Raw genomic sequence first — 9,828 nt, 5'->3', positions numbered from 1 at the left:
CAAAGCACATTCACTTCGATTTTGATCCAATGGATGCCTCCGCTATTGGAAGGAGGAGGGCAATTTTTGCCGATCTCCCCTCTCCCTCCCATCCTGCAGCCTCCAGTTTCCCCCAGGAATTGGAGACCCGCTGCAATAGGGTGACATGTGGCAGGATGGTGTTACAGGAGGAAAGAGAAATTGGCAAAAAAGAAGAAAACCAGTAAAAGCTCCTCCATGAACAGAATGGCATTGATTGAGTGCATTTATTTACTTATATTTGGTGCAATTGTACCCCGCTGTTCAACCAAAACAGACTCCCAGAGTGGCTAAAACGAAAATAGACCCTAGAATCTAAAAGACACGGCACGCAAGGAAAAAGGGACGGGGAGGGAAAAGATAAAGAGCGATTGCTGGCTCCACTTCTTGAAAGTTATATAATAATTCTTAAAGTGACCAGCTGAAAACAATTCAGGGGTAGGAACTGCCTAATGGAGCTGATCTTTCAGGAGAGGTGACATGACAAGCTCTGCTTGTCATCTCTCCCACTGAGGCAGCCTGCTTGGATAATGTTAGGAGATGCCTGGGCGATGTTAGGACAAGCCCAGGAACAGGTGACCTGAGTTTCGAATGGGATTCTACACCTAGGAAATAAGTTGCCTTTGCTGAAAGGTAGCCTAACACTTCTTCGTGATCTGTTTCTATCTTAGGCTCTTGAATGGATCCATGACAGTGGAGAATTTTATTTATCTACGCACACTTCCACCGGCTCCAGTATCCAGCATACTCAAGAGCTGCTAAAGGAGCATGAAGAATTTCAGATTACGGCCAAGGTAAATTGCGACGGCGGTTAAGGTCCCCTGCCATTTTCTTGCTGTGTCTTGCGCCTGTTTTTATCTTTTTGGGAGAAGTTGATCAAAAGGGGTGCAGAGCAGGCAGGTATGTTCCCTCTCCCCAACCACATGTAGTCTCTGGCACCTGGACAAGAGGACCCTTTTCTATCAAAGGCCACTTTCCCTTAGCATGCAGATGAAGGATGGAGCCAGAGACAGAAGTGACTTAGCAGGCTTCCAGGAAAGGACATATCTCTCTTCTTGCAGAGAGCTTTCTCTTTTATCCTCCTTACATCGCCTCATCTTTTGGGGCTTTCTCCACCATGACTTCTCCCTTCTTCTCTCCAGCCGAAATTGAATTGAGGGGTGCATGTGACCCTTAGCTCAGCAGTTGCCTACCCCTCCTCTACACACTGATAATAATAATAACAATAATAATAATACAGTCATACCTCGGGTTACAGACGCTTCAGGTTGTGTTTTATTGGGTAACGGACTACCGAAACCCGGAAGTACCGGGACGGGTTTCTAAAAGTCAGATAGTTGTTTATTTCCTTGACATCTGACGGGAAGGCGTTCCACAGGATGGGCGCCACTGCCGGCAAGGCGTGGTTCCCTGTAGCTTCACTTCTTGCAGAGAGGGAACCACTAGAAGGCCCTTGGAACTGGACCTCAGTGTCCGGGCTGAATGGTGGGAGTGGAGAGGCTCCTTCAGGTTCCAGTGAGTCCTTTGAAATGACTGTGTGTTTTCGGGTGCTGCTGCTCTATTTTGCATTATGCGTCTTACCCACTTGTGCCAAAGTTTCATCTTAAAGGGGAAAAGAAGACAGCAGCAGACCAGTTGCTCTTTTTGCTTTGTAACAGGGTTCTCTGTGTTCTGAAAGCATAAAGGGTTGGCTAGCTAAGCATGTAGAGACGCGGGTGGTGCTGTGGTCTAAACCACCGAGCCTCTTGGCCTTGCCGATCAGAAGGTGGGCGGTTCGAGTCCCTGCGACGGGGTGAGCTCCCGTTGCTCTGTCCCAGGTCCTGCCAACCTAGCAGTTCGAAAGCATACCAGTGCAAGTAGATAAATAGGTACTGCTCCGGCAGGATGGTAAACAGCGTTTCCGTTCGCTGTTCTGGTTTCGGTGTTCCGTTGCGCCAGAAGCGGCTTAGTCATGCTGGCCACATGACCCGGAAAAACTGTCTGCGGACAAACGCTAGCTCCCTCAGCCTGAAAGCGAGATGAGCGCCACAACCCCAGAGTCGTCCGCGACTGGACTTAACTGTCAGGGGACCTTTACCTTTAGCTAAGCATGTAATGAACAACTCAGCACTTGACCACTAAACCGCATTCTGCCTATATAGGAGCAAGCAAAGATTTTGTGTGCTTTGTAGTTGCAGTTATTTTGTACCTACGGAGTCCATTCCATGATGGATACGCATATTTGAGCTATGCTGTGAAAGGAACGCAAGAATACATTTCACTAGTTGATAGTGGTATCAAAACAATTTGAGTATGGTGTTTATCAGTAATGTGTTTCAGGAAGTGCAGGGTCCAGAGGAAGAACTGTGCTTGAGAAGTAAATGAATTATATTTTATTTTATTTTATTTATGACCTGTGTGTGGTGCCTCAGAGCATGTGCTCAGAGCCAGTGTGGTGTAGTGGATAAGAGCGGTGGATTCGTAATCTGGTGAACTGGGTTCGATTCCCCACTTCTCCACATGCAGCTGCTGGGTGACCTTGGGCCAGTCACACTTCTCTGAAGTCTCTCAGCCTCACTCATCTCACAGAGTGTTTGTTGTGGGGGAGGAAGGGAAAGGAGAATGTTAGTTGGTTTGAGACTCCTGAAGGGGAGTGATAAAGCGGGATATCAAATCCAAACTCCTCCTCCTCCTCCTCCTTCTCCTCCTCCTCTTCTTCTTCTTCTTCCTCTTCTTCTTCTTCTTCCTCCTCCTCTTCTTGTAGTAAAGAATTTCAACAAGAATCTTTGCTGGTTCTGATACTGGATCCCACCTTTTATGCTCTTAGCTGTGCCACTGAAGTTTGGTTTAAGTTGAGGCTGTGTCGGAGAGCCAGTCGCTTAAAAGACAACACCAACATCACGTTTTATATTCTTCTTATTCCAATTCTTGAGATTTAGGCCATCTAGGATGGTTTATGTAAGGGGGGCCATAAAGCAATTGGCATGTGATGAGCAGGAAGACGGGGATTAGTTTGGGGGTTGTTTAGGAGAAAATGGAAATTGTAGGGGGATATAAATATGCTGGCTGCGAGGAATCCTCCTCCCTTACTTCTGCAAACCTATTGAGATATTCCTTGGCTTTCCTCTGCCACCATGAGGTCTAGAAACTTCAGCTCTCTGTTCCTTGCTTATCAGCAATCTGGGGTAACATAAACTTGAGCTGCGAGGCTGGAGGAGCAGATTTCTAAATTAATTCTGCTTGTCAAATCCTGACTTTGTAGGACCCCAAGAACTCAAAATAGATGATCCCTCCTTTAAATTGATGGTTTGAAATCAAATAACAATCCTGATTTTTTGTGTGTGTTATGGCAAGAGCAACAGAGAGCTATTCAGAGATGCCTCGTCTGTTTGCAAACTATCTGCTAAACATCTTGAAGGTCCCAGGCCACAGAGAGGTTAGGCTGGCCTCAACTAGAGCGAGGGCTTTTTCGGCCGTGGCTCCGATCTGGTGGAACGCTCCGCCACAAGAGACTAGGGGCCTGCGGGACTTGACATCTTTCCGCAGGGCTTGCAAGACAAGAGCTGTTCCACCTGGCCTTTGGCCAGGGCACAGCCTGACTCCCTCCATTGGCAATCTTCACAGAACTCTAGCCCAATGGTTGCCATCAATTTGATTTGAATTAATGTTATAATGAAATGATTTTATAATGTTGTATTATTTTATTGTTGTTAGCTGCCCTGAGCCCGGCTTCGGCTGGGGAGGGTGGGATATAAATAAAATGTATTATTATTATTGTTGTTGTTGTTGTTGTTGTTAAATCACTTGTGAGGATGCTTCTTTTACTGGATAGTTGTCGTTATGCCACAGTTCTACCTTTCTGCCTTTTGTGTTTCCCACAGCAAACCAAAGAGAGAGTGAAGCTGTTGATACAGCTGGCAGACGGCTTTTGTGAAAAGGGCCATGCCCATGCAGCGGAGATTAAAAAATGTGTCACAGCGGTGGACAAAAGATACAGGGACTTCTCTCTGCGCATGGAAAAATATAGGACCTCTTTAGAGAAAGCCCTGGGGATCTCTTCGGATTCCAATAAATCGGTAAGTGCTGCGGGGTTTTTGGGTTTTTGTTCTTCTGCTAGCAGAAACGTGGGCTGGCTTAGTGCGGCGGCTTAAGCTCCTTACTAGACAGCTGCCTTTTCTCTTTTCCCCCTGCCTCTGCTAATTCTGTTGTCTCCCCCCTCTTAATTCAGAGTAAAAGCCTGCAGCTGGATATAATCCCAGCCAGTGTCCCTGGGTCAGAGGTGAAGCTGAGAGATGCTGCTCACGAGCTTAATGAAGAAAAGAGGAAGTCTGCCCGCAGGAAAGAGTAATGCAGTGTTTTCCGCACTCTATAGAAATCTTTGTGCATGGTTTAGCTTCGTGTGTGGTTTGATATCTCCCCCCGCCCCATTTGTGCTTTTCCACTTCCCTGTACTAGCCTTAAACATTGAAAGGAGCAGGCTTTTTGAGTAGGTGAAATGTTTTGTTTTGTTTGCTTTTTTAAAGCTCTCTTCCTATATAGATGGTAAATTTTAAGTTCTCCTTTTGGAAATTCTTCATATACACAATAAAACAGGACAGTAAACCAAGCATGGTGTGCAGAAGAGAAAGGGAGAAATCAAAGGGTTCCAAAAATACATGGTTTATTATTTTTTTAGGAATCTGGCCTCAGTCTGGAAATCCCAATGCTTTCACTTCTCGCTTTTTGTGTGTATTCTTTGGATATGCTTGAAGTGATTTATTTTCCTGGTTTGTTCACTGACTTTACAGCAGAGTTCCCCGGTTCAGACATAACGGGGAACCCTGGCTTAATCCAAGCTACGAACTCCGTGCCAAATCTGTACCAAAGCTGGTGCTCAAGGGGTGAGGGAGAAGTCCTCATAAACCATGCTTTATTCAGTCTTGACCCAACGTTGTCTCTGCTTAAGAATCGGCAAAAACAAATAAACTCCTCCCTCCCCCCCCCCGTAATTACTTTGTATACTGGACCTCTGTCCTGCTTTTCCTATTCACAATAGAAAGCAATGGTTAATCAAGAGGTGACAATTCCAGCACACTGATGTTTCCTTTCTGTTTCAAAGGTTCATTATGGCTGAGCTTATCCAGACAGAGAAGGCTTATGTGAGAGATCTCCGGGAGTGTTTGGATGTAAGTGTGTGACCATGTGGGATGGGTCTCACGTAGAACCTTTGCAGACTGTAGAATTGAAGGGCCAATTTGTCCCATCTTGCATCTTAAGCAGACCTGTTTGTCAACTGAATTGTCCTATGCAGCCATTGTTGACTTGGCCAGCATCTTGTTTTGCTGCTGCAAAACTCCTATGTTAGCTGGACATGGGCACAGTTTGTTTACACTTTTTATTTTTTTATTTTGGGGGAGGATTCACCGTGAGCGGACTGCTGCCTTTGTTTACGCTTTGGTGTTTTCTATAAAAGAGATGATCCTCTGCTAATGCTTCCATTATGTGTATCGCACATTCGAGAGCTGGCTCATTCTCTTTGAACAGAAATGCCTGTTCATTGTTAAAACCAGAGAGGAATCATATTCCCGTTGTAGCTATTGCAGTGCTTGGATTTTAAACTCTATGACTTCATGTATACCATGAAGCATTTTGCCTATGGTTAGAATTTCATTTGTATGAAACCAGACCAGAGTTTACAATAAAAGCTAAAGTGGCCATACATTACAGATACTGATGTGATCTTGTATATCTCAGTTTTGGAAAGGTTGCTTTTTGAGTTGTTACCCTCAAGCAAATTCACAGTTCACCCTTTTGTCTTGTGCTTTTGACCAGACGTATCTATGGGAAATAACAAGTGGTGTTGAAGAGATCCCACCTGGTATTGTCAATAAGGAACATATTATCTTCGGAAACATGCAGGAAATCTACGAATTCCATAATAAGTGAGTATGCAGACCTGATGCCAGTAAAGACTGACTTAATGCATTTCTCACACTTGTAAAGAAATATATGGTTGTTATTTGTCCGTAAATGTATCGAGAGAGTATGTAGCTGCAATGGGTGACTCTTCAATTCCTGTGGCATCCACTTTTTGTTAAACAGCTGGTTAAAATAGACTTTAAATCTCTAGGCCAGTGCAAAATGCCAGGTTGTTCAGTCTGGTAGAGAATGAGATATTCTGTATTTCTTTTTCTTAGCAGATCTGCATAGTCCATAAACGAATGAGTTTGACATTTCGTTTTTCATTTATAGGGTGATAGCTGCAGAAAGCTCTTTTCAGATATCAGTAATGGTGAACTTGCCATAATTGGAGCGCACAGCCTGAATTCAGGATTTGTATGAAGCCTCATACTCAATAGAGGTGCAGAACAAAGAGTATTTGCCAGGGAGGTGGGGATATAACTGCACCACAGTGCACAAAAATCACGCCTAGGCCTCCTGTTAACAAGATACCAGTATCACCTGCTGGGAGGAGTTCAGGAATTCTAGTGCATTGAGTTGACAAAACGATGTTGCTTTTCTGTTTTTTAAAAAAACATTCTCATAATTTCTGAAATGCTGCCCTGAACATAAGAACAAATACCAACCGGGCCTTGCAAGCAAAGAAGTCATCTGACGCACACTTGTGTGGCGGAGGAGCCCTATTTTATGCAAGATTTATCTTTGCCAATTCTGCGCAAGCTGGAAGGTCAGGAGGTCCTCTGTGTGTTTGGAATGGAGGACACCAGAAGCAAGCTCTGTGCCACCCAGTTCTCTTGCCCTCCTGCACCTTTTAAGGAGTGACATTCAGATCTTAATGTGACCTGTGTGGAGACCTCTGCTCCATGTGGACATATGCACAGATTTGGGGCTGTCTGTAGGCCCTATCTTGGCTCCTCAGTATGCTACGCTGGATTATAGCCAAATCAGTTCTGAGTATGTAACTAGGAGTCTGTCATTTGCTCATCTTCACTGTTGTGCTTGAAACTAGATCAGGATGGGAGATACAGTCGTACCTCTGGTTACGAACTTAATTCATTCCGGAGGTCCATTCTTAACCTGAAACTGTTCTTAACCTGAGGTACCACTTTAGCTAATGGGGCCTCCCACTGCCACAGCACAATTTCTGTACTCATCCTGAGGTAAAGTTCTTAACCCAAGGTACTACTTCTGGGTTAGCAGAGTCTGTAACCCAAAGTGTTTGTAAGCCGAGGTTTTTGTAACCCAAGGTAAAGGTAAAGGGACCCCTGACCATTAGGTCCAGTCGTGACCGACTCTGGGGTTGCGGCGTTCATCTTGCTTTATTGGCTGAGGGAGCCGGCGTACAGCTTCCGGGTCATGCTTCTGGCAAACCAGAGCAGCGCACAGAAACGCCGTTTACCTTCCCGCCGGAGCAGTACCTATTTATCTACTTTCACTTTGACATGCTTTCGAACTGCTAGATTGGCAGGAGCAGGGACTGAGCAATGGGAGCTCACCCCGTAGCAGGGATTCGAACCGCCGACCTTCTGATCAGCAAGTCCTAGGCTCTGTGGTTTAACCTACAGAGCCACGTGCGTCCCCAACCCGAGGTACCACTGTATATTAATTGGGTTTCTACAGTGCGCCATAATTTCTAACTCTGTTATAACGCACTGTGTGTTCAAGGCCCAATTGGGGGCAGCTTGAGTTAGCCCTTAGTGGCAGAGTAGAAGTGGGCTTTATGAAGTTTGGCTGCTGCTGTCGTCACACCTTTCCTGTAACGTGTTGGTTGTGTGGTCCAACCAAAGTAAAGCAATTTCGAAGTTGCATTTAATTCTGTGAGGGAATCCGTAGCACGTAGCATCCTTTTAATTCTTCTGTTACTATTAGTCGAACGTAAATACTTCAGCTGAAATTGGATTTTACAGATAATTTTTCACAGGTATATGTTTATGGTCACCACTTAAGATTTTTGGGTATCCTAATGAAAATCTGGCAAGAACTTTGAAAATAATTTTGTCACTTTGTTGTTGTTTTACAGTATATTCCTGAAAGAGCTAGAAAAATATGAGCAGCTTCCTGAAGATGTTGGTCACTGTTTCGTCACTTGGGTAAGAGAGCTGGTTTTTTCTATAGCAAATAATCAGTTATGAGTGTGTGTGAGAGAGAGAGAGGGGGGGGTGTTGTTAAAAAAACAACAGCCCTCTGTCCATGTGACACCACTGTCCTAAAAAAAAAAAAAGTCAGATTCAGAGACATGATACCTGTGTTATGAGAAGCTGAAGACTAATGGGATCCACCAGCTCTATAAAAGCCAACTTAATTTTTTCCCTGCCATTTATTTCTATTGATTTTTCAAATTACTACAAATAATTGCCAAATTGATACAGTCTAAAGAGCCAACTCTAAATGGTGTTGGGGCATAGAAAATGGTTTGCAGAATGCAAATAAGAATTCTGTGCTTCAGTTTGAAAGAATACAAAGAGGTACAAAACAGGATCAAAATGCAGCAATGTTAGAATGAAATTAAGGCAACTCATGGTGGATCCTTGGAACTTATTGATGCAGAATAGATTCATGGTTAGAATCTTTAACTGCTAGACGAACACACGTTTGTTAATAACATCTGAATGGATGAGTGTCAGAGGGCCTGATTCAGTTTTAACTTTATATTCTGACTTTTCTTTCCTCTTTAATTGCTCTTGCAAGTTTCCTTATCCAGCTGAGTCGCATAAGAAAAAGATCCTTTGCAAGATAAAGTTTGAATCAGATGTAACGTTTGGAAGAAAACGGTCAAAATTTATTTGTGTTTTTGCAGGCAGATAAGTTCCAGATGTACGTGACTTACTGCAAGAACAAACCAGACTCTACCCAGTTGATACTGGAACACGCAGGTTCTTATTTTGATGTAAGTACCAGGACCCTTGTGCTTGAATTAATCTCTCACCCTTTTGAAAGTACAGTGGTACCTTGGTTTACGAACTTTATCCATTCTGAAAGTCCCTTCTTAAACCAAAACCATTCTTAAACCAAGGTGTGCTTTCCCATATAGCAGTGGGGGACTCAATTTGCAAATAGAACACACTCAACAGGAAGCGAAACATGTTCTGCTTCCAAGGCAAAGTTCACAAACCAAAACATCTACTTCCGGGTTTGCAGCATTCTTATTCCGAGTTGTTCATAAACTAAGCTGTTCGTAAACCAAGGTACCACTGTATGTTTATGAATGAGACACCTCTGTGTCCCCGTGTGTGTGTGTGTGTGTGTGTAGTTTTTAGACAGTAGAAGTTCATAATGAGTTGAGCAATATCCTATTAGTTGTTGTTCATTTTTTGTGATGCCTCGTCGAAAGGGGTGCTGCTATTATATTGTAAAGTTATTTAGCAACCATCAGCCACAGAACTTCTCTGTGAGTGGAATTATAAACTGCCCTGTGGTCATTCTATCCTGGACATTTTAAAATAAAATAAAAACAACTTAGCAAGAATATAATCAGTGTCCCTAGTTGTGCACACACAAATATCAATATGCTGTTATTTCAACAGCTGGAGCAGAAATTGCTTTTAAAATAGGGTGCTTTGTTCCTCTTTGAAATCATCAACTGTATTGTGCTTGTAGGATTTGCAGAAATAGGACAAGGCGCAGTATATCTCTGCCAGACATAAGTGAAAGAAGAAATCTGCTTCTGGAAGCACAAACGGTTCAGGAATAAATACAAGGGCTTAAAACATTATATTCTGAGTATTATAACTTAGTCTAGCTGGTATAGAATGAGCAGATCACTGTATTAAAAACCCCTACCATTGTGTTGTATAAAGAGTAGTGAAGAATAAACACACATTTTAAAAAGGCATAGGATGTTCATCAGATCAACCAAGGTAAAGTAAAGGTAAAGGGACCCCTGACCATTAG

General features: G+C 43.5%; 1 protein-coding gene across 6 annotated transcripts in view; it reads left to right on the top strand.

Moving 5' to 3' along the window:
• Window positions 1–9,828, top strand: part of TRIO (trio Rho guanine nucleotide exchange factor) — a 274,403-nt gene that overhangs the window by 167,294 nt on the left and 97,281 nt on the right. For all 6 annotated transcript variants that reach the window (XM_053397146.1, XM_053397145.1, XM_053397147.1 and 3 more), the window contains exons 21-27: window positions 690–812; window positions 3,879–4,073; window positions 4,226–4,341; window positions 5,096–5,162; window positions 5,809–5,918; window positions 7,958–8,027; window positions 8,735–8,824. In XM_053397146.1, coding sequence (XP_053253121.1) covers window positions 690–812; window positions 3,879–4,073; window positions 4,226–4,341; window positions 5,096–5,162; window positions 5,809–5,918; window positions 7,958–8,027; window positions 8,735–8,824 — 771 coding nt within the window. The remainder of the gene's footprint in view (window positions 1–689; window positions 813–3,878; window positions 4,074–4,225; window positions 4,342–5,095; window positions 5,163–5,808; window positions 5,919–7,957; window positions 8,028–8,734; window positions 8,825–9,828) is intronic.

Source organism: Podarcis raffonei, chromosome 7 (genome assembly GCF_027172205.1).
Source record: "Podarcis raffonei isolate rPodRaf1 chromosome 7, rPodRaf1.pri, whole genome shotgun sequence".
In the NCBI taxonomy this organism is placed as follows: domain Eukaryota; kingdom Metazoa; phylum Chordata; class Lepidosauria; order Squamata; family Lacertidae; genus Podarcis; species Podarcis raffonei.
Note: the sequence above shows the minus strand (reverse complement) of the source record. Positions and strands in the feature narration are given on the sequence as shown.